Source organism: Pyrgilauda ruficollis, unplaced genomic scaffold, assembly GCF_017590135.1.
Source record: "Pyrgilauda ruficollis isolate IOZ18807 unplaced genomic scaffold, ASM1759013v1 scaffold56, whole genome shotgun sequence".
Classification (NCBI taxonomy): Eukaryota; Metazoa; Chordata; class Aves; order Passeriformes; family Passeridae; genus Pyrgilauda; species Pyrgilauda ruficollis.
This window is the reverse complement of record NW_024527266.1, coordinates 4,995,189-5,021,888: the sequence shown is the minus strand read 5'-3', so window position 1 is coordinate 5,021,888 and position 26,700 is coordinate 4,995,189. Positions and strand designations below refer to the sequence as shown.

At 45.8% G+C, this 26,700-nt stretch overlaps 3 protein-coding genes across 6 annotated transcripts; 2 read left to right on the top strand and 1 right to left on the bottom strand.

Moving 5' to 3' along the window:
• The first annotated feature begins 10,148 nt into the window (after positions 1–10,148).
• On the top strand, positions 10,149–19,694 carry LOC121361070 (cytochrome P450 2D17). Its single transcript, XM_041481402.1, has 9 exons — positions 10,149–10,544; positions 12,550–12,721; positions 13,448–13,600; positions 14,212–14,372; positions 14,506–14,679; positions 16,441–16,582; positions 17,155–17,342; positions 18,206–18,347; positions 18,476–19,694. Exons 1-9 carry the CDS (start codon positions 10,332–10,334, stop codon positions 18,652–18,654), a joined length of 1,524 nt encoding a protein of 507 aa, XP_041337336.1. The 5' UTR covers positions 10,149–10,331; the 3' UTR covers positions 18,655–19,694.
• A 594-nt stretch (positions 19,695–20,288) lies between these two features.
• Positions 20,289–22,130, top strand: NDUFA6 (NADH:ubiquinone oxidoreductase subunit A6). 4 transcript variants are annotated; one of them, XM_041481412.1, is made up of 3 exons: positions 20,289–20,471; positions 20,570–20,761; positions 21,717–21,948. In XM_041481412.1, the coding sequence occupies exons 1-2, from the start codon at positions 20,345–20,347 to the stop codon at positions 20,758–20,760; spliced, it is 318 nt and encodes a 105-aa protein (XP_041337346.1). In that variant the 5' UTR covers positions 20,289–20,344; the 3' UTR covers position 20,761; positions 21,717–21,948. The 4 variants fall into 4 exon arrangements, with proteins under 4 accessions (XP_041337346.1, XP_041337345.1, XP_041337342.1 ...); XM_041481411.1 differs by lacking the exon at positions 21,717–21,948 and adding an exon at positions 20,882–20,995 and having other exon boundaries at positions 20,291–20,471; XM_041481408.1 differs by having other exon boundaries at positions 20,301–20,471; positions 20,646–20,761; positions 21,934–22,130.
• A 1,930-nt stretch (positions 22,131–24,060) lies between these two features.
• On the bottom strand, positions 24,061–26,587 carry SMDT1 (single-pass membrane protein with aspartate rich tail 1). Its single transcript, XM_041481413.1, has 3 exons — positions 26,365–26,587; positions 25,705–25,845; positions 24,061–24,359 (listed from the first exon to the last, which is right to left on the bottom strand). The coding sequence occupies exons 1-2, from the start codon at positions 26,518–26,520 to the stop codon at positions 25,708–25,710; spliced, it is 294 nt and encodes a 97-aa protein (XP_041337347.1). The 5' UTR covers positions 26,521–26,587; the 3' UTR covers positions 24,061–24,359; positions 25,705–25,707.
• Positions 26,588–26,700: the final 113 nt, after the last annotated feature.

The following is a 26,700-nucleotide window of genomic DNA, read 5'->3' as shown; positions in this document are numbered from 1 at the left end:
TGGAAAATTGTTAATAAGAGCTTGATGCTGCATTATATGTGAAAATAATAAACTCTGTACTCTACCAAGCATACTATTCTCTCAGAAATTATTAACAGAGGGTTTAGATAATCAAAATTGTATGTTTGAATAGTTTCATTTTAGTGCATTAATATCATCTGATATTAATGATTAATGAGTGAAAAGATAGAGAATTATTGCTGAAACCTGAAATCTGATTTTCCTATGAGGAGAGAGAATCACCCAAGGTTATTCTGCCTGCTCCTGAGAACCATAAGCACAGGAGAAAAATGTCATTCTCTTTTTAGCCAGATTTGCTTCCCCTCTTTTTATTTTTTGATTCATAAATGACTGAACTGAGGACCTAACTGTGAAAAAGCAGCGTCCCTGACTGTCTTTCCAAGGCATGGAAACAGCTGCAGAATGCTCCCTGTGAAAAACTCCCTCTGCCAGAAGAAAAAGATCCTAACTAGACACTTCCTGGAACCAAAGAGAGTTTTCAGGTTAGTTCTTTATCTATTGTAATCTCCATTTGAGATCATTACCAACACATATCTTTGCTTTGTAATGATTCTGGTATCAGTGCTCATCAATGCCCTTTGCACCAGGATTTGTAGATTCTTTATCACAACTGAGTAAACAGCTCCACTAAACACATTATGCAAGCAGGGCAACGGAGCCAGCAGCCAGCTGAGTGCTACCCTCTAAGGCACAACCACTGAGGTTTAGGCTTATGCTTCAGGTTAGGCTTGTGAAAACCACAAAGCCCAGACCTTCAGGAATGTTTCAACTCCCAAATGCATGCAAAGTGGAGTACTTCATGTCATCTCATTGCATTTGATTACAATCACTTCATTTCAGAACTTTATTTCTTTAAATTGAATTTTGATTAATTATAAGTCTACTGTGCTCAGATTGTTTCACTTTCTTCTCTGATTTCAAGATGTCAGTGAGTGGCAATTCAGCAAGGTTTGGGCCATTTCCATGCATTTCGTGTCATCCCAGACCATTTCATTGTTTTCACTTTGTTTCAGAATTCTCTCTTTTATTTTTAGCATTTCACTTCATCCCTTTCTTCTCCTGTCCATTCATGTCATTCCCTGATTTCAGGATTTCAATCAGTATAATTTTCAATGAGTATAATTTTGGCAAGTTTTGCTTCTTACACTGCACCTAATTCCCCGAAATCAGGGGAAAAAAGGTAAACAAAGAGACAGGAGAAGAGATTGAGGGAATGAAATGCTAATAAAAAAAGAGAGAAAATTCTGAAAAAACTGAAAGCAGTAAAAGTGACTGGGATGACCTGAAGTGCAGGGAATTGGAGCAAAGCTTGCCCAGTTGAGCCTCATTGAAATCTTGAAACCAGAGAACAAAATCTAACAAACCCTCTGGAAATGAGATATGATGAAATAAAATGCAATTGAAAAAAAGCCAGAAAATTTGCAAATGGAGTGACTACAACCAAATGTACTGAGATGAAATGAGGTGCAGTGAAAACACTGAAACTTTCCAGAATTATTCCCATTGAAATCCCAAAATCTGAGAAGAAAGGTAAACAAAGACACAGCAGAAGAAATGGAAGAAATGAATTCCAAAAAAAAAGAGAGAAATTCTGAAGCAAAGTGCAAACAATAAAAGTGAATGGGACGACTTGTCCATTCAGCAGCAGGTTCACATTTCCCCTACACTTCTTTTCTGCACAGTGGTGCTACCTCCAAAGCATCGTTCATGCATCTTCTTAAACTGTGCAGCCAAAGCCTGGTAGCGAGGCCACAGTCCTAACAGATGGAAGCTCTGGTTTGATTCCCCGTCATGCTGAGCAATTCTTACAACTTTGTATTCTGACTTGGGGCAAGGTTCACTATCTGCTCAGGCTTTATAGAGAAAGTGGGGCAGAGCCTCTTCTTTCTATATTCTTTTCAAAAAACAATAGCTCTTACCAAACCTCGCAAGGTTCTTAAATCAGCCTCCATTTCCCACATGGTCTGAAACTTCCCAACATAATAAGCCTCTCTGAAGAGTGAAACACTCTGAAGTTTAGTCTCTAGATATTGAACAGACCAAGCATGAAATAATTATCAAAACTACTGTGTCCATGTTAACATTCACAGCATCTGGAATCCAAGACAGTAAAAAGCAAAAGAATTATAGTACAATGGAGAACCAAGTACATGCCTACCTGGTAAGCAGATAATCAGTTATGCCTCCAGACTTAGAACTTTTGATCTCTGCACCCAAATTCCATTCTGGGTTTCTACTGGACCTGCCTCAAGACATTTCATGTAACATCCCTTTGTTTATTCACATGGATACAGAAAGGAAAATGTTAGTCCACTCTCAAACTGCAATGTTTTCTAAAACTAAATTAGTGTCTTAAGCCACTTTGAGGCAAGACAGACTCCTTATATTTATATTACACTTCAGATGATACTTAGGTAAACAATATCTTAAAAGCAGAGTGTCATTGCTTTTAATATATAAAGCACTGAGTAAACAGCAAAACTAGAAGAATTTAACTGGAAGCTAGTCTCCAGTATTTGCTTGAAGAGTATAAAGAGAAGAAAGATTTATGAAATAACAGTTTTACTGGTAACAAATTTTTTCTGCATTGCTAAGTAGTGATACCTTGCATTTGAGGATGGACACCATGCATTTGAGGATGGTAAATCACCAATATAATCTAATGTTTGGAGAAATGCAGTTGCATTTATCATTCTGGTATCTGAGTGCAAAGAACATCCTAAACCCAGGAAAATTATCTGACACAACAACCACTCTCTGCTGTCCATGTTCCCAGAAATGTATCTGGTAGAAATATTAGCCTTTTTCCATCTTCTGCATGTTGGGTTCATGAACATTGCTGTGGGAAAGTTAGTGCTGGGAAACATTGTGCTCTTTCCTTAGAAAATACTAATATTTAGACCAGGTATTCAATATTTCCCAGACAGTCATGAGAAAGCCCAGCTCTGTGCCCTGGCAAGTCCATGTAGTTCTCCTGGCAACTTCAGAACCTTTAAATAGAAGAGTCTTACAGGATCACATTCATGGAAGAGGAAATTACTTGTGCCAGGCTAATTGAAGCCATAGAAAACAGAGAAAAAAGAACCTTAAAATGCATTCTGTATTGGTCCAGGTCTCAGAGAAAGTGTGTTCCAGCATCAATCTGCTGGTTTGCAAAACAAGTTTTCTATTGCTGTCTGCATTTTCCATTACATACATGAATTTGTAGGCTTCATATACAAATTTGTAGATAGGAAAGCTGTTAAAAGTTTACTATATTCTGGTACTAAATGACACAATTGAAATATGCACAAATCACAACCAGGGCATCTCCAACTCAAGAAGTTTAGGAAAAATATAAGCAAATGAAATTATTATTAACTGAACAGTGCCATAGCTCAGTGTCACAGGGCAAATCAATGGCAGAAACTAAACCAAGATGCTTTTGTTTGGCTTCCAAAAGATGGATTGAATGACACCATTCTGTCCAAAGGTGTCTGTTGATCTCACACTTTAGAAAAGCAGGATGAGTTTTTCCAGACAGACTTAAGTGCATCTCTTATGAAAAAAAAAAAACAATAATAAGAGGGTTTTAGCCAGTAGCTGTGTCCTGAATTCCCCAGGATGCTCTCATTACAGCAAAGAAAAACCCCAAGGTATCAGTATTAAACCAAAACTGAAAAGAATGGCAATATATTCACAGCTCTGGAGAAGCTTAAAAAGCAGGAAACCAAAACCAGCAGCGGAGAGAAATCAGCAGCCTATGGTATCGGGGGCGTAAGCCATGTTTTTCTGACAGTTTCACAAGAGAATGTGAGTCAAGGCAACTGCTGCCAGTCATTTTCCAAATGAGCAGGCATCTTCCCAGAGCTCAGACACATCACAGAGGTTTAATGGAATCTTCAGGAGGCATTTTGGACCAGTGCTGGAACCACAACCTGTGCAAAGCAGCCCCTTGATTCATTACCTCCCTGTAATGAATCAGAAATTGCACGTGCTGAGCTCTGTTTGGCTAGCTCAGATTGAAGTGACAGTGGGAGCATTTTAGCCTGTGAGAGAACTGAATTTGGCCATTAAAACCAAGCCAGCTTGCTTTGACCTCTGCTTAACCCCAGTCAACATGACAAGGATGCTGTGGTTAGGGCCCATAACCACAGCTCTGGGCTTGCTGAGCTGGTGGAGCCATTGCTGGGCAGCGTTACGTGTACATGTGAGCTCAGCCCTGGATCATCTCAAGCTCTGTGAAACGTCAAGTCAAAATAAAGCCATTCCGCTCTTGTCATTTTGATTTTTCAGCCCTTACTGTCCAAGGCTTTTCTAGGGGTGACTTCATCTCAGTGGCTGCTTTATTCATCCAGATGTTGATGCTTGCAGCAACTGCACAGCTCACTCTGCCAAACTGCTCACAGCATCCCTGGAGCCCGTCTCTTTGACATCTTCCAGCACCAGCACAGAGTTGTCTCTCTGAGGCGAAAGATGGGACCCAAGACATGCCTTGCTTTTGGTACCCAGCTCAGAGTCATTGCTCTTTCAGGGCAAGGGACATGGATGGGGAAGGGATGGCACAGGGGGTAATGGCATGGGCAGGATGGGTGAAAGAAGTAATGTTCAACTATAACTCACTTTGGTGATAAGTGAACTGCTGTGACTGCTATAGGAAAAAGGGTAGGAAGCCTTGGGGAATTTAAGGGAGAAAAGCCTGAAGAACAGATTTCCTTGCAATGTGGGAAGGCTGGCAGTAAGTCATAGTAACAGTATCTATGAAAGACTTGGCTATTTCAGTTCTGCTGATTGCTTTCTTATGAACAGGCTGTTAGCACAGTCCATCTTAAGGCTGTAGAAGTATTTCTAATGTTTAAAACCCCCATCTGAAGGTCAAGAAAGTCACAATGAACCAGCTGAGACTAAAATTTCCCGAGTTGGGGTGAGGCTTCAGGCTAAATTTGTTTGGGAACATTCAGCCAAAAGTTTGTTCATGCCTTTCTAACGGCTGACATCGTTCTTAGAAATCCATTGTTTATCTGACCTTCTCCTAACCCGTTAGGAATCGTTCTGGTGCTATTTTCCTTTCTCAGTTGAATGCTTTGAAGCATTACACACCAAATTTGGCAGTAGGCAGCTTGCTGTTAGGAAGACACATTGCAGCAGCTCTCTAAAACTGTGCTCAAACTTGGCTCTGCTACAAGCACTTGAAAACCCAGTTTGCGTGCACCTGATGGAGCTCTCAGTTTTTCATCTAGAATTCCCCCGAGATGTCTGAGTGGAGCAGGTGGTGGTTATTGCCAGCTGCCAGGGGCTGCTAAGGGCAAATGACAAGTGTGAAGCTGGTCTCTGCCACGCACCCCTTGCCCCTTCCAGCACCAAAATGGTTGGGGAGAAACCATCTGAGGGAAGGCATAAGAGGCAAAAGAGAGACTGTGGGCAGAAAAAAGGAGGTGGAGGAAGGATCCAAATAAAGGCCTGGGTGGGACTAGGTGGGAGACCATGGTTTTTTGCCTTAGAAGAGGTCACCAAAGAGGAAAGGTTTCTGGGATCTTCACCAGCCCCAGCTCTGCTGTAGCCTGGGAGATGGATAGCCAGGGAATGAGAACAGCAGGCGTCACACTAACCAATGTTGTTGCAAGAGACTTTGCTTCTCCAGAATGAAAAATTGCTGAGGTTTGTGTCCATCTACATCTGAGGTGTTAATGGGAAAGCAGTCAGCCTGCTGGGATTTGGACAAAAAATTTCTTAAAGCACACGGAAATATTCATTCCGTGCTATGTGACCAGTGCTTCCTGGTTGGCTCCAGACTTGAAGCAAAGAGGGAGGGAAGGTGGAGCGTTTCTGTGGCCATTGTCAGGGTTTCACCCCACCGTTGTGGAGAGAGAAGTATGTGATGGTGGGTAATTACTGAAACAGCAGTTTTCATAACCAGGCACTAATCTGTGACCTCCGTGTCCAGGGTGCCAAAGCTGTGATCCCGCAGGAAGATCTGCAGAAGCTGCTTGCAGCCTCAGCTGGGAGCTGGGCATGTGCCATGGACAGCTGTGTGTGGCACCTTCTAGACTTGTACTCTTGGTTCCAACACTTAGAAGGTCATTTGCCTCCACTGGTGGCATCTCTGAGGGGTGCTTTGGGGACAAATGACTACCTGCTCCTCACCCATGCAGGCACTGATGACCACTGTGGAAAAGCCCATCTAAACCATCTTTGTGGGCAGGGTGTGAAGAGTAGGTGGCAAAATAGACTTTGAAGAAAAATGCTGTCATTAAATCTACATTAGTAAAGGATCATCATCTATTCTGTGCACTGAATAAAAGGAGGGTCCTTCAAAAAGGAGATATAGCATGTGATTATAATTAAATATGATCTTATGGAGAATATGGGCAAAAAGGCCCAACTAAAATTGCCTAAAAGAAATTTTTAAAAAGTCCAGCATTATCTTGCTTCTGGATGCTTTGTTTTGCAATATTAATAAGTTTTTTCATAAAGCTGCCTTTCTGTTTGTATTTCAGTGTTTTCACTCAAAGAATGGTGATGTCTGCATGCAACTTCTGTAATTCCACTCAGCTTGTCTCTTGCCATGGCGGGCGTTGTTCAGAGTGCTGTGACCTTCCCAAAGAAGCGTCTTGAAAAAGACCCCTTGGGGGCACAGGCACAGACGTGATTTCAGCTCTTCTGTGATCTGGGTGACCCAGAAGGACAGACGGGGTCTTTGTGTGGGGTTCCAAGGAGAGCCTTCATTGACCTTCTTCCCCACAGGGGTCCAGGGCCAAAGTGCCGCTCAGGCAGGGAAAGCGGGGGATAGATAGGGATCTTGAGGGGCGGAGCAGAACACCAGGACCAATGGGATGAGGGAACAGGGGTGGAGTGAGGGGCAAGGGCCAATGGGAGACATCCAATCTGCATGTCACAGCAAGGCATGCTGGGAGAAGCCTTTTGCCTCACCCTAAACTGAGGTTGTGCCCTGAGGGGTTTTCCCTCGAGGGAGGGCAGTGAACTCTTTCCATGTTCACCCACAGGCCTCCACAGTCTCTAAACTGACTGTGCACAGCCAAAGACATGCACCCAGCACAGCAGGGCAGCAGTTAGCTAAAATTAATATGTATGGATTTGGAGGATTTTTTCCCTGACTTGAAAATTGCTCAAAATATTACTTTATTGAAAAGAAATGCAAATGAACAGCTTTCATTCTTCAGAAGAATAATGACCCTTTTATTTTTGTCAGAAAGAGATTTGTTGTCTATTGTTTCTTTGCTGGCTTTGAAAACTGTTCTTTTGCAATTATGAAGCTATAGCACTTGTTCCAATCCTTTGCAGGACTGGCCATCCATGCTGCTAGCCAAAAGTGGAGGAGCTGTCAAGTTTGCAGGAAAGGATCGTTTACCAAGTGGCCTTTTGGAAAGATGTCAGTTGGGAAGTCAGTGTCAGCATAGGAGTTTTTTTCTTAAGCTGATGCATTTCTCAGGTTGCAGCTTTGTCCCTTTATGTCAAGGCTGAGTCAGACAAAGCAGAGTAGCTGGAGAGTTCTTATTCTGATGGCCTTCCATCAGAAGGGTGATGTTCATTAGAATTTAATCCACTTCCTGAACTCTGACCAACTATCCTTGTTAGAGCCCACAGGTGGATGATGGGAATCCAACAGCCTTTGGCTCTAGCCAGGGTAAGCAAAACTGAAAGGACCTAGGTGAATATTTTTCAGCAGAAGTTCACTAGGGTCAAGATTAAAATAAAGTGAAACAAGCAAGGTAACATCCTTTTACTGGTGGGGTGATGAGGAAATGTCCACTGGCATTCTTGAGACCACGTTTCCCATCTTTCCTCTGTCATCTGAATTCATGGGTCATGAAAATCGATGTGGGAGGAAGCCCTTGATCACCTTTTACCATTCAGCCATCTCCTGCTCAAGCCAGCCCACTGAGTAGGGAACTGTTGCAGCTCAGTCTCCTGAGACCTCGCACTAGAGCTGTTTGAAATGTGGAGGGTACTCAAAAGCCAACAAGCTCCCAGGCTACACCGCAAACAGAGTTCAGCTCTGGCAGCTCTCCCAGGCCAGACTTGCCCAGAGTGCTCTCTGTCCCGTCAGCCACGTTGTTAATAACATAAACTTTATCAGCCCCAGTAGAAAGACCTAAGGGACATCACTGGTGATCATCCACCAGCTGGACTCTGTACTGTTGTCACTGTCTGTACTCTGTCACTTCTTCCAGCCCCACAATCTGAACAATCATCCACCCACTTTATCAGCCACCCTGCCAGTCTGAATATCATGGATTTAGCCAAGAGGGTACTGTAGGAAATGGTGCTAAAAGCTTTACAGTGTCCAGGAGATAAATGAGACACACTGATCTCACGCTTTGAGGAGTTTGCCCTCGACGAGCAACCAGCTCTCCTGGGCCTCTTCACTCTCCAGGGCAGCTCCCTTTGGGATTCTGTCAAGGAGATCCCTGGATGAAAGGAAACCTGTTCTCCTGCAGGTAAGGGCAGTAATGCTGTTGGTACTGCTGATTTCTTGTAGGATTTAGTATTTCACAGTTTCATGGTTGCTGCAGGCAAACTCACTGTTGACTATCATATCCTGATTCAAGTCTTCCTATTTTGTGAACAGCAAACCCAGCAGAGCGTCTCCTCCTGTTGTCTTTTCAATCTCCAGTGTCATGAAGGTGTCTTGAGCACACTCGAGAAACCTCCAGATTGCGCCTGACCACGCAGCCCTTCAGTCAAGGCACACTGTGGGTTAGCCCAAAGGCCTGTGATTGCGTGGGATGGCTCTATTGACTTTGTCTCCTTTCCCAAGAAGTCTGTAGTGAGTGCCTGGCACAGCACTGCCCATAGCGCTTTGCCACCTTCTCCTTGTCCACAGGCTCTCAGATGGCCCACCACCTCTGCCATGGCCAAGTTCTGGGCACTCCTCTGCACAGCACACAACCTCTCCTCACTGTTTCCAGCCTGTCCTTCCTGAAGACACTGTGCCCTTTGGGGCAGCTCTCCAGGTGTGTGAACCACCCCGGCATGTCTCTGTAACTCAAAAGAAATCATAATTCTGCACTGGTCTGGGAGCTGGTAATTCCCTCAGTTGTTTCCCATTCTACATGTTTGTTTCAAACTACTTGAGACAAACCGTGAACCCTGAGTCATGATGCTTTCAAAACAGGACTCTGCTGTGGAGACTCCAGCAAGGTAAGGTCAGCACACAGATAATGAGCATGGAGGTGCCTCCCCTGGCAGGGGAAAGGCCATTGGAGGCCCTGGCCACACACCAGCGCTGCCTGCACAGATTTGCAGGTGCATTGCCTTGCAGCCTGAGCTCTCCATCACTGCTGCAGCAACTCTTCCATTAGGAGTCATTCCTCTGACCACGCTGAGATCACAGATCAAGCTGTGATGGGTTTACTGCTTCTTTTTATCTAGAGCTGACTGTCCTAAGGGCAAGGCTTATTTATCGCCGGTGGCAGGGATGCCAGGAGCACACAGCTGTGCTGCTTTAGGAAATACTTTGACTAACTCCATAACTGTGTTGGCATCACCGCTGCCCCAAAGGCTGCATATTGGAGGCACCTCGTAATAAGTGTGACTTCTTCCATGTACCTGAGCTGCCTTTTACAAAAGCCAAGGTCATTGTGCTGACTGACACTTGGAGTTTGATAAAAAAATTTAATCCTAGAAACAAATTATTTTTAAAATCTCAGGGGACTGTTTTAAGCTAATTTCTGTAGTACGTGCTTTCTGTAAGGGAATGTTTGATCTAACCTGGACTTCCTTAAGTTCCAATGGAACCCACCCTTAGCCTGCAAACAGAAACCTGTATGATCTGTGTTTAGGAACTGCTTCTTCCTTGACTTGCCCGTACCAACAAGAAAGTGACTCAAATTTAAACAACCTTTTTCCAAATCGCCCCATGAGAATGCAGCAAGACTGGCTGCTTGTGAACTTCTCCTTGTCTGTGAGAGAAGGCACCCAAACAGCCAGGGCTCAGCCAGCCCTGCCCCACTGAGGGCACTGTCAGCACCAGCCACCACTTCCAGCAGCAACAGAGCCCTCTGAGCTCCGGCCTTGGGGAATGAAGAGGGGGAGGAGGAAAGGAGGGGGGATGACCTTCATCACCACTCCCCGAAGGCTGAACTGAGCAGAGGAGGAGCTTAGAAGTAGAGCCAAGTTTCACAATCAAAAGCCAGCCAGTGCAGGGAGAAGGGAGCAGCAGAAAAAGGCAGTGTGGGGAAGAGGCAGCAGCAAGGAGAAAGGGGCAGCTGTCAGGGCAAGAAAGTGAGAGAGGAGAAGAGGAAAGGCAAAAGTTGGCAGTGACAGTCTCGGGTCAAAAGAGGAAGAACAAGGAGTAGACAGTTTACAAAATGGCATTGCTCCTGTGGCTGGGGTCCCAGCTGTCATCCATCTGGAGCAACATCTCTGTCCTGGGAGTTTTTCTTACAGTCTTTGCTTTACTGCTTGACTTCATGAAGCGCAGAAAGAAGTGGAGCCGTTACCCACCAGGCCCAACCTCGCTGCCGTTCGTCGGGACCATGTTCTCCATTGACTTCCAGAAGCCCCACCACTCCTTCAGCCAGGTGAGTGGCAGCCCCTGAACAAAACACTGCACATTCAATCCACCATGGGCCCGGGAGGGATGGGTCACACCCTGGCACCAGCTACAGTTACATAACACAGAGAACAGGAATTTCCATTTCCCCGGAAAAGCTCTAGATAGAGCTTTAGACTAACTAGCAAAAAAAGATAAAAGAATGTAAAAGTATGCACACAGGATGATAAACATAGCTAGAAACTGTGGATAAACACATAATGAGGAATGTGGTGGGCGTTTTGGCAAGGTATGTAACAAGAAACAAGAGCACATGACCAAAGAAAAAGTTCAAGGGAAGGTCACCTGTAATATTGAAGCACTCAGCGAGTCTGAATCCCAGAGACAGCTTTCAATGACCCTCTAGGACCATGAAAGGACTTCCAGTAGGAGGCAGATGCGTGCAGGTAAGTCCTAGGAAAAATGGTGTTTATTTAGTACTTGGGAAGCACACTGCTATGGATATGTATGATCATGATGGAATAAATACCCTGTTGTAAAGGGTATTTCATGACACCCATTCAGTGAGAGGAGTCCAGTGCTACAGTAAAGCATACCTGCTTTGCAATACTTCAAATTATGTTAGTTTATTTTTGGCCAACTTCAGTATCACTACGCTCTCCAAAGTCCAGGATGAAGCAAGTCACTGCTCAAGGACACTGAGCTGGCCCGCACAGCCCAAGAGATAATCGTGCACCAACACTTCCCAACCTCTATCTCCTCATCTCTGTCTGAGCTCAGTGGGAGACCACGGCTGTGCCCCCAGTGAGAGGCGCTGCTGCTGTAGAGCTGGCTGCCAGCCTGACCTGTGGCCAGGCCTGGAGACAAAGGAGCAGGCGTTGTACAAACAAGGGAGACAAATATCTGTGCGCTGGGAATGTGGCTGCAGGAATGACAGGCTTCCCTGGGAGCTAGTGAAGCACGCCTGCAGGCATGTGACAGTTTGAGTTAAAGAGACCAGCCTGTGGGATTTGCCCCTGCAGCAATGCCCAAAATCTCAGTAGGTTCCCATTCAAACTCAGGGCTTAGCTTTTCTGAAAGGGAAGGCAAGGCTTTCACAGCCTGCAGCATATAAACCAGGGGTGTTTTGTGCTTCAGCTTGCAAACTCTAAAGACCTCTTTTCTAGTTCAGCTGCCTGTCCAAAACCTGCCAAGTGGAGAAACTAATTTAGCATTTGTATGATTTGCTTGCATGTAGTCCAAAAGCTTACCATTTTCAAATCACATCACGTTAGAGTCATGCTGACCACAATCTTGACCAGTAATCATTTTTAATGATCTGTCTCTAGTGCCAGTGAAGTGCTAATGCCCTTTTCAACCCTACTGCAAATACAGTATTATGTACTTCAATTCCTTGCAATGGTACAGTACAGAAATAAAGAATCTTCACTTTTAAACAAAGAAAAAAAAAAAAACGGGAAAAGAAAGTAGAAGAAAACTGTGGGGTATTGCTGCTCTTGCACTGTCTTTAAACAATGTGCTTCTGAGCTTTGCTCAGTGCTCCTGACTAGCAGGGGAGCTTTGACCTGCCTTCACAGGAATCCATGTCCCATTAAAGGGCTTACATATCACCTTATTATCAATATTTCCTTCAGCAGAAGTAAACTAACTCAGAACTTGCTTAGTCTTTCAGATCAAAATAAATAGAAACATTAGGAAATAATTCATTATTGAGCATGCAGTCTTTAAAAGTCCCCAAAAAGGTTCTTGACAACATTAAAAGTACTTGCATAATGTTGATGACAACAGTTTGGCTAGGATAGGGGCATTCTAAATTTTTCCACTTACAGGGCATTGATCCCTGCTACAGCTGCTGCTTGGCACTGTTTGGAGCTGTTGCACTGCAAAGATAAAGGTCAAAGATCAGCTGTAGATCTCTGGATAAAAGTACCTCAAAGGTCACTCATTAGTAAATGCCCTCAGGAAGGATACGATGATAATTTCTGACGTTACACTCAGCTCATTTTCAGGAACATGCTTTTTTATCTTGGCAGCTCCAGAAGAAGTTTGGAAACATCTTCAGTCTCCAGAACTGCTGGACCAACGTGGTAGTGCTGAATGGGTACAAAACAATGAAGGAAGCCCTGGTCCACAAATCGGAGGATTTTGCTGACCGGCCGCCTTTTCCAATATACGAACATATGGGCTACGGAGAGAATTCTGAAGGCAAGTCCCATGGAAATGGACGTTCCTTGATGGCACCAGCATGAGAAGGATTGGGTAGAGGCAAGACTTTCTCAGTGCAGTGCACCTTTGTGTGTCCTTCTGGTCAACCTCCTTGCATGTCTGGCACCCTTTGGTGGTGACAAACTCAGATTTGATTAAATGGGGGCTCCCCTTAGTGGTTGTAGTACAGCTCCAGCAAGCACACACTTCTTCAGCTGTGTAAGGACACTGTAAGTGGTACAACCTTTCTGCCAACTCCCAACAGCCCCAAATTAGTGCTTATGGTGCTTATGTAAGACAAAATGCTGATGCAAAATGTCACTTGTAAGCTGTAGTAAAAAACCATGGTGACTTTCGTTCAAGACAGAGTATTTTCCTGCATCCTGCCCACATCACATCCTCAGCTGCTGTGTGGTGGCACAAGCTGCTACCCAGTTCACACAAGCTATGGGAACAGTGCTGAATGGTTTGGAGGGTTGATTCCTTTATCCTTAGCAGCCTTTTTGTTCCCATTGCATCCCCCTGTACCTTTGCCAGCCACACACAGGCAGTAGAAGGTGCAGTGATCCATTTCTGAATTGCTGTCTGAACAAGCTGCACAAGGTCAGACTGTTTCATCTATCCATACAGACCTGTGCCTCCAGACTCACAACTGCTGTTCTCTAGCAAAATTCACTTGATGTACAAGTCAGATATCTGACATTTCTTGCTCATCTACAATTCCAGGGATTATTGTAGCAAGATACGGGCACGTCTGGAAGGAGCTAAGGAGATTCACACTCTCTACGCTGAGGAACTTTGGGATGGGAAAGAAATCCCTGGAGGAGCGAGTGATAGAGGAAGCTGGATTTCTTTGTTCTGAAATCAAGTCTGAAGAAGGTTTGTGACATGCACAAGGATGGGGAAATCACAGAAAAGGCAATATGGTAATGCAGGGAGAAGCAATACTACAGCCACTCCTGTTTGCATGCAGTGCTCTCTTCCCATGCAAATGCAGTGTTTCCAGTCTATGTGCCCTCCTCGGAGCCACTTCTGCTTTACACAGTGGGGCTACCGTAACACTAATCCATTTGAAACAGTGAACAAATAGGAAATTCAGAATAGAGAGGTAAAATGGAATGATTGCCAGAGCTCAGTAACTCTAACTTGATGAAGTTTAGTGAAACATATTGATATTATCACATGCAATAAAAGTGCAGTTGGAAGTTCACAGCCTGTCATCTAGACGGAGAAAAAAGTGTTACGTGTCAAGTCACAGAACAACCCTGCAGCTCAGTTTTTCTTGGGAGTTTTCTTCTATAAACATAGATAACCAAATAGTAGTAAGAATGAGATGATCATCTTTTCATAGTGTGATGCTTTGAGTAGTTTGGGGGCTTTTTCTCCTGGTGTCATCGAGGTGGCATTTGTGTATTCTCATGGCTGACAGATGAGGTCCAGCAGTTTGGTGTTGCTGAGCTTCATGGCTTGGTCTCAATTTCCATTTCCAGGTAAATCTTTTGATATACACATTCTCATCAATAATGCTGTCTGCAACATGATCTGCAACATTGTCTTTGGAGACCGTTTTGACTATGATGATGAGACATTCAAGAAGCTGTCACCATTATTTCAAAATTCCTTGGATGAAGAAACTGGATTCCTGCCTCAGGTAAACCACAAGCTGTAAGAAGCTGCCCTCTATTGCTTGAGAGAATTGTGTTTTCATAATTTTTCTTTTGTTTTGCATCATGTAATATCTTCTCTCTCTTTCTTTGTCGCTCTCTTTGGTTCTCACACCCCAGCTTCTTAACGTGGTGCCCATTTTGGTGCGCGTCCCTGGAGTGGCACAGAAAGTCTTTCGAGCGCAAAAGGAGTTAATGGACTTCATAGATGTGGCCTTAGATAAGCATAGGAAGACCTGGGACCCTGCTTACACCCGAGATATCACGGATGTGTTTTTAAAGGAAATGGAGAAGGTAGGGTGACACTAGCAGACCCTCCAGGGTCAGGAGTAGTTTCTTTGCCTGTTCAAGCTTGTGAAGCTGACTTTCCTCCTAGAGCTGCACAAAACCTCTTACCAACTAATATCCTATTTTTTCATTCCACGTTGTATCTTGAGAAGAAAGGTATCCTTCATGCTGGAACCTCTTTCATTGTCTTAAGACACCATGTTGTCTGCTGATGTTCTTGCTTCCATTTTCTGCCTTCACATTTCCTTCAGAATCTAGGAACTTCCTTCTTTCCAGCCTACCAAAATTTGAAGGCTTTTAAAAGGCAATGATTGAGAATTCACTAATTGTCCTAAGTTTGTACCAGGGAACAAGTCAGCATGCAAGATTCTGTGTAATGTCAGTGCCTCAGTGACTGATGCCTCAAAATCAGTCACAAAACTGGAGCAACAGACTGACGTTTGGTGTCATTGTCCCATCCGTAGCCTGCCTTTAAACCAAGTTATGATTTGAAACTATTGTCTCCTTTGGGATATATAATTTTGAATTGTTTGCTAGATATCAGAGGAAGGCCTAAATCTGAACTTCACTGAAATTAAAAGGAGTCTTTCCTTGAAATCAGTCATGCACAAAGGTATTTTGGTCAGCCTATCCATCTGCCATATGTTTCTGCACATGGATTCACTAAATTTCAAGTGCCAGATGAGCAATATTAGCAAATTCTGCTTGCACATCGCTTCCACCATTGAAGTCCTCAGGCTGGGCTGCTGCTCTGCATAACAAACCCTGCCATGCTGTGGGGGTCGGGCACCTCCAGCCCATGGGCAGAGCAACGTGACCCACCTTACTGTGCGCTGAGCACTACAGCCTGGGGGTGGGTGCTGCCTCTTGTCTCTCTTGTGCTCACTACCATTACCTGATAGCCAGTCTGATAAATCCCTCTCCTGAGTTAACTTGGGTCAAGTCCGTCCCAAACTCCCTTGTCTGAGATCTTTTATTTGAATAACAGTTGAGTCTTAAATGCATTATTAATTGCTACCCATATTACAACAGCATCTAAATATACCGAATAACTTAACAGAAGCTAGTCCCAAGGAAAGGGAAGCATAAAGAGGATTAGAAAAGACAAGCAGATGAACTCATGCAGAGAGCTTGTCATATCTCATATGCTAACAAATTTGAGCTCAGTTAGCATTTGGATGAGAGACCACTTTTGCTAGAAGTGGTGTTGCAGATTAATAGGCAGCAATAATCCTTTAACCTGATAACCCTGATTTTTTTTTTTTTTTAATTGCAAGGAAATACCAGGGCAGGAGCAGCAAGAACCTGTAATGCATAGCTAGAGATAATGCCCTTAAAATAATGCCAATTTTTCATTTGCCACATCAATGCAGCTTCCTCTCTACTCTGTGGCTTTTATCATCTGATCAAACATGCATAACTGTGTTCCACCTCCTCTGTGGGAAGATGTTGCAGTGAGTGACAAGGGCCTGCTGTCTGTTTGAGCTGAAAGCACAAGGTGTTTGCTTCTGTCCTGAAGGCAGGGGTAGCATTCTTCTCTGAGTATATTGGTGGTGGTTGAGGACCTTCAGATACAGGCGGTAACAGGGTTACAAAGTACGTCACTCAAGCTCAGACTGTTGCTTGTGCTGTGCTCTACTCTCCCAACAAGAAAGAGGAACACATGCTAAAAAATGGATCTAGTGTTTCTCAGCACTTCTCTGGGCAGTGGTCTTATTGCCTAGCAAATTCCTCAGCTCCAGTCACCCACTTTTTTGCTCTCCACAGGGTAAGGAAGCTGAAGAGAAGGGTTTCCACTATAACAACCTTCGTCTGGTGGCCTTGGACTTGTTTACAGCTGGTTCTGAGACCACCTCCACCACTCTCCGGTGGGCATTGCTGTACATGATTCTCCACCCAGAAATACAGAGTAAGTCAGAAACTTACTTACAGAAGTGTAGCCTCTTTCCTTCAAGACTCATTTTTCCACAAGGATTTCACAATGAGGAACAGCTTTGGTGATTGTTGGTCTCGCAGAAACAGAGGAGAAACACTTCCCAAACAGCTGTTCTGGCAGGGGGGTTGCCACGATAACAAGACTGGAGTTCGAAGGGCAGGTTCACTCTCACCTTCATTTTGAGGGCTTCCCCTGGGGAATGGCCGTGGTCAGTGTACCCTCTTCCAGTATTTGCAATAGATGCTGATTGGTTAAATTCTCTAATGCTGCTTGACCAGGTATCCTTCAAGCTGCTTAGAGGAGGAGTAAGGTAGCATATCAAGTGGCAAGGCCTTTATTAAGGATGCTTTGAGCAAAGAACAGTTACACAGAGTCACCAGTCAACTGAGAAGCGCCTTCCAGTCTGGTTTCTGTTTCTGTCTCTAAGTGCCTGTCCTGTTCTCACCCAGTGCCTACAATCTCATGCAGCCAGTCTCCCATCAGCAAGTACCAGCTGCATCTGGTTCTCTAAGGGTCCTCTAATTCTTTATCTCTTCTGCTTTCAGGTAAGGTCCAGGCAGAGATTGATAACGTGATTGGCAGAGAGAGAGCCCCCACCATGACAGACCAAGCAAGCATGCCTTACACTAATGCTGTGATCCACGAAGTCCAGCGCTGTGGGGATATTGTTCCAATTGCGCTACCTCACAGGACATACCGGGACACCGAGTTGCAAGGCTTCTTTATTCCCAAGGTGACCAGATAAGCAACACAGCAGCCTCTCCTTGGTGCAGATGCCAGGCATGGGGTGGGGATGATCCCGTCCAACCCTGCAGTGTTGCACTTCCAGCCCCAATTTCAGTCACTGTTGAGCACTAAAATAGGACATTTTTAAGTGCTGAATCCAGGCAGACGGTCCTATCTGTGTTCTAGGCTTCCGCTTGTTGTAAGGGAATGCAACTGCAGTGGCAGCTCAGTGCAAAGGCTTCCTTTCCTCTCAATGAGCTGTAATATTCACTGCCTGTCAGAAGAAGCCTAACAGGCTCTCTGGAGGCACTCAACACCAGCTTACTGGCTTTCCTGAGATGGTAGCAGTTAAATTCTAACCTCTGAAGCTACTCAAATGCCATTGGCATTCAGACCAGTTCCTCTGTGACAAGCAGCTGCCCTGGCAGCAGTGGCAGAATTCAAGTCTGGGATATTTTTTGTAATTTTTTTGTAGCCGTGTGGTATCTCCTCTGATTTAGAACCTTGACAAGTGATTTGTGATTTTCCATGCTCCCTGCGAAAGCTGGCCTTTGAAGTCTGTCGGTCAGCTTCTTCTCTGCAGCTATAGAACAAGTCCAGGAGGATCTGAGAAGCAGAGGCTGTTTCCACTGTGGAACCGTGAAATTGGCATTTGCATGCAGCAGCCTTTGAAAGGCTACAAATTGCAAATATTCTGGTGCTTCCGAGTGTAGGGCCGGCACCAAATGCCATTGGAGAAGGGTCCTGCTTTACCTCTGCTTCAAATAAGATGCAGAAGTGGAAATGGTGCTGGTGGTTTGCAGACAGGGACTAGAGAGGGACAGGCACTGTTCTGTTGTGCCGAGATAATGCTGCTGTTCTCTTCTGCAGGGGACAACAGTCATCACCAACTTGTCTTCCGTGCTGAAGGATGAGACAGTCTGGGAGAAGGCAAACGAGTTTTACCCCGAACACTTCCTGGATGCAAAGGGGCAGTTTGTGAAACCAGAGGCCTTCCTGCCCTTCTCAGCAGGTAAATCTGAGGGGAGGGTCCAGCTGCAGGTCAGAAGCACAGCTGGAGGGTGATCTGCTCCCCCTGTGGCAATTCCAGCATCGATTATTGCCCTCTTTGACAGACACTTCCTCTTCCCTCTCCTGCAGGTCGCCGTGCCTGTCCGGGAGAACAGCTGGCCAGGATGGAGCTCTTTCTCTTCTTTACCACTCTCCTGCAGAAATTCACTTTCGTGCTCCCTGAAGACCAGCCCAGGCCACGGGTGGATGGTCACTTTGGAATCACAAACTCTCCACACCCATTCCTGCTGCGAGCTCTCCCAAGATAGGAGCACACCACTCCTTTCACTGACAGACCACCACCCCCCAAACTCTGTCAGGAACATTGCAGGTCTAGGCAGGATCATGCCAGGTTCAATCTCCAGGCTGTGCACAAGGCCACGTCTGAGTAAAGTGAGGATCTAGGCCAGTATCTTGTTGAGCTTAATTCTAGCTGTGTAAAGTAAGGATCTAGGCCAATATCTTGTTGAGCTTAATTCTAGCTATGGTTCTTGAATCAGACAAGAGAGCTTCAGCTTGAACAACAAGGTGACAATAAAATGTAGTTTCAGAGTAGTGCTTCTGGAAAATCTTACCGTCCAGGACATATGTGTCCCCTTCATTTCTTCCTGTTTATTACACACTTCTCTACGTTGAAAAAATATTGCATTGTCTTCATTTATAGCCTCAAAGAAAGTACGTTTTAATGCTGACAACCCTTATGTCACACTATGCCTCCAGCAGGAGTAAATACCAAGGAGTACATAAACAATCCATATGGTGTTTCAGCCACAGAAGAAGGTCATTTGTGAAATACAGAAATTTTGATAAATACATTTAAAGAGAAATCCTGGTGTTTAGATTTACTATCTCCTCCAATTAAAACTTTGTTTTATTCTTGGCATTACATCAAGTCAGCTCTTGGGCAGGTTTGGAACTCACAAAGGGATAGAGTTACACTGTTTGAAAGTGTGTGGCCATAGATTTCAGAGCTACCTTTCTCTTTCTTCCTGCAATATTCCTGACAAATTGTTTGCAAGTTGCAAAGGTATGTTGATTTTTAAATTAGCAATAGTTCCTTTACTACATCTAAAGAGACAATAGCACAAAGGAGTTCCTATGTATAATCCCCACTAAAAAAAATAATCTGAAATTAAGTGCACGTGTACAGTAATAATTTTGTGTAATATTAATTTTGGAAACTATGAAAGCTATTGCATGATGCAAATACTTACTTATGTTACTAAGATTTGAACTGCAGCGGGAACTGAACATTTACGCTTTTCATCAACAAAATAACTTGAAAGAATAAAAGTGATGTGAAATCTTCTTTCTGGCCCCTCCTCTTTGTGGTTGCCTCAGTCGTGCTGTGCTCCTGCCTCAGAGACTCACCTGACGTTTCTCTCCTCACATCCAGCACCTGCGTCTTTCAAGATCACTGTTCTGGTCCGTTCACTGACACCGAACTGCATTTGTTCGGATTTATAGGGGCCAGCACATTCGCCAGTGTGTTTAAAGAGAACTTAACTTCGGAGCGGTCCTGGGACCCGTGTGTGTGGATAAAAACTTGGGTATAGCTGAAGTAAGGGAGTGTCTTTTCTAGCATGCAAGAATGTACCGGGAGAAAGTCCAGCTGGCAGACCGAACAGCAGCCGATTGCGGCGATCCAGGGCAAAGGGAACAACTGGATCGCTCCAAAGCACAGCCCAGCCCTGCCCTGCCCGGCCCTGAGGGAGGAGCGGGCTCTGAGGGAGGAGCGGGCCCTGAGGGGCGCTGCGGACCCACGGCCTCAGGAGGCGGGGCCCGCCCAGCAGCTCCGCCCCTTGCAGCGCAGTGATTGGCGTTTCCTCCGACCAATCGGGTGGGAGGCGGCCGGCTCGGAAGGCTGGAGTGGCAGCTCGGCCGGCCAATAGGAGAAGTTGCCGTGCCCTGCGCGTTCCCGAGGGCGGTGGGGACGGCGGTGGCGGCGGCGGCATCAAGATGGCGGTGGCGGGCAAGGGAGTGGTGTCGGCCGCCGTGAAGCCGATCTTCAGCCGGGACCTGGGCGAGGCGAAGCGGCGCGTCAGGGAGCTGTACCGGGCTTGGTACCGCGAGGTGCCCAACACGGGTGGGTGAGGGACGCCGGGCCTGCCGCGCGGGCTCAAGGTCGGAACGGCCTTAATGACATTGGTGAAGCCGAACGAGTGACAGCGTCGCGATTTTTAGGGTTGAGTCGCACCTTGCCGGTGGAGCGAGGGCAGAGCGCCGTGGGTGACCGCAGTAGGTGTTGTGTTTCTCGTAGTGCACCTGTACCAGCTGGACATCACGGTGAAACAGGGGCGGAACAAGGTGCGGGAGATGTTCATGAAGAACGCTCACGTTACGGATCCACGCGTGATAGACATGCTGGTTATTAAGGTACACACAGTTCCTTCTGCTTTGTTGAAGCTGCAGAGAATGCCATGATTGGTGGCGAGTGTGATGGAGGAGAGGGACAACTTTGTACCAGCCTGACTGTGGAGTGGTTGTCTCTTGCAGTTGGATTGGTAATACCTATGTCAGCAAACCTGTGGAGAAGGGATCAGGTGGCTTTAGAATTCAGCAAGTGTATGTCAAGCAAAGCGACAATTAAAATACGAAGTTTGTTCCTTATTTTTCTTGCTTGCTTGTCTTTTTTTTTTTTTTTTTAACAACAGCAATCAAAGAGAAAATAGGTGCTGCTCTCTAGTTTACTATTAAAAATGAACTTTCTACCCTCTACAGTACTTCATTGGATTGGAAAATTATTTTCTTTACTGATTCTGAAACATGTATTACAGTGTCAGTGCTCGGTGAGAAGCTGTTTTTGGGTGGCAGAACACTCCAGCTCTGTAACACACCTGGTGAGACCTGTCTGCTTCAAAGCAATAATCAGCACCACAGCCTTCAAAATGTGTCTGAGCAGCAGTAACTGACCTCTGCAGTTCTAATGCATCAGAAAGCTTCCAAACAAGGACTGCCATACTCACCCGTTTTATTTCTTGCATTTCAAGACAATTACTCTGTCTTTACATGATGAAAAAATCTGATAACAAAATCTTTGTATGCTAGGTGACAATTCTAGGCAGTCTCATTTTGCTCTGTGCTACCATCCTATAAAACCCGTACAAAGAATGAAATAGTGAAGAAGTTGCACATCTCAGTGGCAGTGATACTGGTGCAAAACACTTGGCAGCAGTTAATTTTACAGCTGAAGTGTTGCTCTTCACCCAAATTCAGCAGAGGTGGTCAAAAGTTAGGAATGTTGTGTAGAATTTTATGGGAGATGCGGGTCAGGAGAGAAACAAAGCAGGTTTTAAGAAGGGGACAGTCTTTTTTTTTGCCTGTTTCACAGGGCTGGGAAGCTGTGCTGCAGAGAAATCCATGTAAGTGCCAAGGCAGGAACAGTATATTTGTGTCACAGTGCAGATGATGCATGCAGGCTGTAGGAGAACAGAACTGCTGATGCAGCTGTTATTTTTGTAGGTGTTTTTAAGTTCATTCACAGTACTGCGTGCTTAGTCTTGGGCTCTAACTGCCAACTAGTCTAAAGTTCTTTTGTGTGTGTGCAGGGGAAAATGGAGCTTCAAGAAACCATTCATGTCTGGAAGCAGAGGACTCACGTCATGAGGTACTTCCACGAGACAGAAACCCCGCAACCTAAAGACTTTCTGTCCAAATTTTATGCGGGCCACAATCCCTGAGGAACTGACTCTGTGTCTTCCTGCCTTATATTACAAATAAAGTTCTGTACAATAGAAAAAAAAAATCCATACAAAGAGATTCTCTAGCATCTTAGGAGCCTAATGGTGAATCCAGAGCATGTGCAAGTGATTGTGATCTGTCTGAAGAGCTGTCATTTCCTAGTTTTGCCAGTGTGTATTTTCAGCGGATGGCATTTATCCCATCACTTGCCCTGGGGTGTCTGCTGAATAACCACAACACAGCCTGGCTGTGGGTCTTTGTGCTTGGCCTGCAGCCCCATCTGTAGATGTTAGCTCTGTGAGGAAGAGGGCAGGCCTTCAGAAAAGCCGCTGTACTCACAGAAATGTTCTTGTGCTTGAGGGACACGTTTATTCATGCAGTGTCTTGCAATTGCATCCCATGACTTGTGTTGACCTTATGTTTTTTATTGGACGTTAGTCTCCTTTGTTTCTCACAGAGAAAATATCAAATCAAGTAGGCAAATAAATCCTTGTGCAATAAAACATCAGCAGAGTCAATTTCTCTGCTGTAAAATGAATTACCTGGAAAAGGGGGATTTGTACTGTTTTTTAGAATAGGAAAGCTCTGTAAGAGCTTCTGAAGCCTGTCAGGAGATGGTGTCCCACCATCACCTCATCCACTGAACCAGGGATTACTAGTTCCCTTTTGAGAGGGATAAGGAGAATTTATTCTCTCAGCAGAGAACAGGTTTTCAGCAAGTAACTGGGTACTGGAGCTCTTCCAGATGTGACCAGCACTGGATAGTTGTAGTGCACTCAAAATTATTTTTTTTCCAGCCTAAATAAACATCGTTTTATCCTGTAAGTGCTGGGGCTTTCTTTCCCATGAGGACTGTAACACAGCACTCCTCAGGGATGTGTGCATAGGTACCTTGGAGCTCCAGGCTTGGCATGTTTTTAAGGACAGGGCTGACGGAGTCAGGAGGGGCCCAGGAGGGACTGTGGGACAGCATTGAAAAGGATTTTGGCAGCATATAAAACAGAAGTAGGTAGATGTTTGGCTCCCAAGAGCAGATAAACTGGAACAACTGCTTCTCAGGTGGCTTTGGACAAGGAGGGGGCAACTCAAGTGCCTCAAGAACCTGACAGCTGCCTTTAGCTGCAGCTCTTGGGGTTACTCAGATTACAGGCTCCCTTTTCTCTCAGTAGCCATGCTGGAGAGTTATTGAGCAAACATTAAAAGCTGTGCCAAAGAATAAGGGAACAAATGTCGTTTTGGAACTATACACTGCTTCTAATTCAACAGCAACACCAATTAGGAAGGAAGAAGTGGGCAGTCAGGAGGCCAGATCTAGTGACCAGAAACCAAGAGACAGTGGGGCAGTGCTGGCTGAAGAAAAAGAAACAACTGACCAACCTCTCAAGGTTTCATTTTGAGAGAACAGCTGGTCTGCTGTGACTAAAGATACTCTTCCGTGCCATAACAGCAAATAAGACCTTTTAAGTCTATGACACAAGGATTTAAGTGCAAGAACAAACACTTTTATGAAAAGAGGAGTTGAAGTTCATACAGTGAAGAAAATAAATACCTTAGGACCCTTTCAGAAGGAAGTACTGAGCTACCTAGGAAATATTAGATACTTGGAGCCAGTGTTCAGAGATGAAATGCTATAAAACACACGAGCAAGTTCATTTGCAACTTGTGATCTCAGCCTTTACCAAAGCCACTCAAAGCTTTAACTCTGTGATGATAATACTGTCTTTCATCCTCACTGAGGTGAAGTTAATGACACAGACCCCATCAGATACAGCTGCTACGTTGTTGAACAGTGCCATTGTCAACGTGCACTCCATTCTTTAACAGGGCTGTGTTGTGGAGCTGCTGCTTCCCCTAGGATTCCACATGTCCTGTAGATCAGTACTGAGTTACTGAAAGGACTCAGAAGAGAAAATAAGCATGAGGATGTTCCCTACTGTAACAGACACCCAGAGATAGAAAGGTTAAGACAGAAAAAGAAAACCACGGGACCAAAGTTGCACATGTCAATCTCTTGATCTTTAATTAAAGTGTTTCCCATGTTGCTAATTAAAGGCATCCCAAGCAGTCTTTGATGAGGTGAGCATCAAGGTGTGTGCAAGGACGCAGGGCCTATCACGCACTTCCTTCAACCCTGATCTACAGATTTCCAGCATACAGAGATGTGCAGGACACTCACTGGCAAAAGGGGATACAAAGACCCCTGTCCCCTTTAGGAAGGACAAAACACAGGTGACAGATGTTGGAACCATTGTTTTGTCAATGGCTTTCTCCCTTCTGGTCTTCTGTTCCAGTGCTGCAAATAGAAGAACAAGCTGTTACAGATACACCACTGAGCTGCAGCCTGCATCCTCCTCCCAAAACTACACAAGATGGGGTTTACATAATGGGAGTTTCCAACAGGCCACTGCAGACTTTGCAGTATTTTAAGTCTTAGCTTTTAGCTGCACAGTGCATGCTGGAAAACCCCTTATCAACTGGAATACATCCACCAAATTGACTACAAATCTACATTATTTACAACAACTCTAAAACAGTTTCTTTGTTCTATAAAGAATCAAATACACCTAAACTCAAATCTTTACACAAAAACAAGCTAAACAGAATAACAGAAAAGGGTAGAAAGTGTAGCACAGTGCAGATAAAGGTGAATTATTTCCATTCTTCCTTTCTGCAATGAGTCTGAATGGTCTTACTACTCCAGAGATCAGTGTTGTAACACCCACCAGACAGTTTGTCCTGATGGGTTCTGGAATGCTCTTAAATTGTTCATCTATATCAGAATTTCAGACAGTACATGATTCTGTTTTAAAAGAGTCATTCTGTGAGTTAGGAGAAGACTTTTAAACAGATAAACAAGTAGAACAAAATAATGGAATAGTTTATGTTGGAAAAGACCTTCAAATTCATTGAGTCCCAGTTGCTAACCCAGCACTGCCAAGTCCACTGCTAAACCATGTCCTTAAGTGCCTCATCTGCACCTCCTCTAAACACCTCCAGGGCACCACTTCCCTGGGCAGCCTGCTCCAGTGCTGGACAACCCTTTCCCTAAAGAAATGTTTCCTAATATCCAATCTAAACCCCCCCTAACACAACCTGAGGCTATTTCCTCTTGTCCTGTTGCTTGTTATTTGGGAAAAGAGACTGAACCCCACCTGGCTGCAGCCTCCTTTCAGGTAGTTGTAGGGAGTGATAAGCTCTCCCCTGAGCCTTCTTTTCACCAGGCTGAACAGCCCGAGCTCCCTCAGCCACTCCTTGTAACAGGTGTGTTCAGACCCCTCAGCAGCTCTGCTGTCCTTTGGATGTGTAATGTAGGAACACTGAATTCTCTCTGTTGTCTGCAGTACAGACCCTCACTGACTACATTTTATTTCTGATTCAGCTGGCAAGATCTAGAACACCATCACTTTTTCCAGTCTCTAAGAAATGCATGGCGTGGAGATTGCACAGACACAGTGTGGCCTACTCTGGTAGGAAACAAAAAAGTTCATAGCCAAAGGCATATCCGTGTCCATGCGTTTAACTGCAAGTGTATATTTTAAGCTGTTGCTGGCTGTATTTCCTTGTCTGAGATTCTCCTCCCTGCCCCAAGCCAAACGGGAAGCACAATAATTAGACTGCTGGTGTAGTTAATGACATACCCTTTAATCATCGTCATCGTCATCCTCTGGGACAAAGATATCGTGTTCTTCAAGTAAGGCTGCAAAGTTCTTACTGATCTGAGTGCCAACATACAGGAAAGGGATCACGACGCTGAACACTCTGAGGAGGCCGAAGGGCGTCTGCAAGGAGTCGATTGTAAAAAGTGGGTCTTTACATCCAAGCAAGTCGCGCTTTGGCTGAACCGGCGCACTCCCGGCTCCACAGGCGCGCGGAGGGCCCGGGAAGCGGCCGGCAGAACGATCTGCGTTCCTAGTGCCAAGTCCCGGTCACCGCACCGTGCTTTGTTACCGTATTGCAGCGTTACAAACACTCCCGACAGCGAGCGGGCAGCCCGGGGCAGCGAACACCCGTGGCTTAGGGAGGGGGAGGCGGGTATTGATCTCCCCTTGCTTCGCAGCGCTGCCTCGCTCGGGGGGACGCGGGGGACGCGGGCCCGGCGAGGCCCTGACGCTCGGGGGGCCGCTCCCGTCTCCCTCCCGCTGCCGAGCGCTTCCGCATCCCCGCCCGCAGCCCCCCGCTCATTGGTCCCAGGCACTGTCACTCAGCCCCACCGCCCCGCCCACAGCAGCTGCGCCCGCACCGATTGGCCACCGCTGCCGGCCGTTGCTGCCGCCTCCGCCCGCTCGCCCCTCACTCACCTTAACCGGTTTGGGCAAAATGGCGCCGCTGCGGGTGACGGTTGCGCCCCGGGAGGGCACCAGCGGCACGGCCGGGGCCCGTCCCGGCTCGCCCCAGCCCGCACGCCCCGAGCGAGCCACGGTCGCCGCCAGGAGCCGCCCGGCAGCCGCTGCCATCGTCCCGCCTGCCCCGAGCCGCGGCCCAGCCCAGGCGTCAGCTGGGGTCTCGCGAGACTTGTGGGGAGGCGGCGATGTCTGCACTGCGCACGCGCGGGGCGAGGCCGCGCCCCCCTCGGGGCCTGAGGGCGTCTGTCGGTGGCCCGCGGGGAGAGAGGGCCCGGGCCGGCTCCCGCCTTC

What these genes read in the sequence shown, in the direction of transcription:
- LOC121361070 (XM_041481402.1), top strand. Translation starts at nt 10,332, where the DNA reads ATGGCATTGCTCCTGTGGCTGGGGTCCCAGCTGTCATCCATCTGGAGC. An exon ending in CTACGGAGAGAATTCTGAAG is followed by an intron (nt 12,722 to 13,447) that starts GCAAGTCCCATG and finishes CTACAATTCCAG; the next exon opens with GGATTATTGTAGCAAGATAC. An exon ending in AAACTGGATTCCTGCCTCAG is followed by an intron (nt 14,373 to 14,505) that starts GTAAACCACAAG and finishes CTCACACCCCAG; the next exon opens with CTTCTTAACGTGGTGCCCAT.
- NDUFA6 (XM_041481408.1), top strand. Translation starts at nt 20,345, where the DNA reads ATGGCGGTGGCGGGCAAGGGAGTGGTGTCGGCCGCCGTGAAGCCGATC. An exon ending in CCGCGAGGTGCCCAACACGG is followed by an intron (nt 20,472 to 20,645) that starts GTGGGTGAGGGA and finishes TGTTTCTCGTAG; the next exon opens with TGCACCTGTACCAGCTGGAC. An exon ending in TAGACATGCTGGTTATTAAG is followed by an intron (nt 20,762 to 21,933) that starts GTACACACAGTT and finishes GTGTGTGTGCAG; the next exon opens with GGGAAAATGGAGCTTCAAGA.
- SMDT1 (XM_041481413.1), bottom strand. Translation starts at nt 26,520, where the DNA reads ATGGCAGCGGCTGCCGGGCGGCTCCTGGCGGCGACCGTGGCTCGCTCG. An exon ending in TTTTGCCCAAACCGGTTAAG is followed by an intron (nt 25,846 to 26,364) that starts GTGAGTGAGGGG and finishes GACTCCTTGCAG; the next exon opens with ACGCCCTTCGGCCTCCTCAG.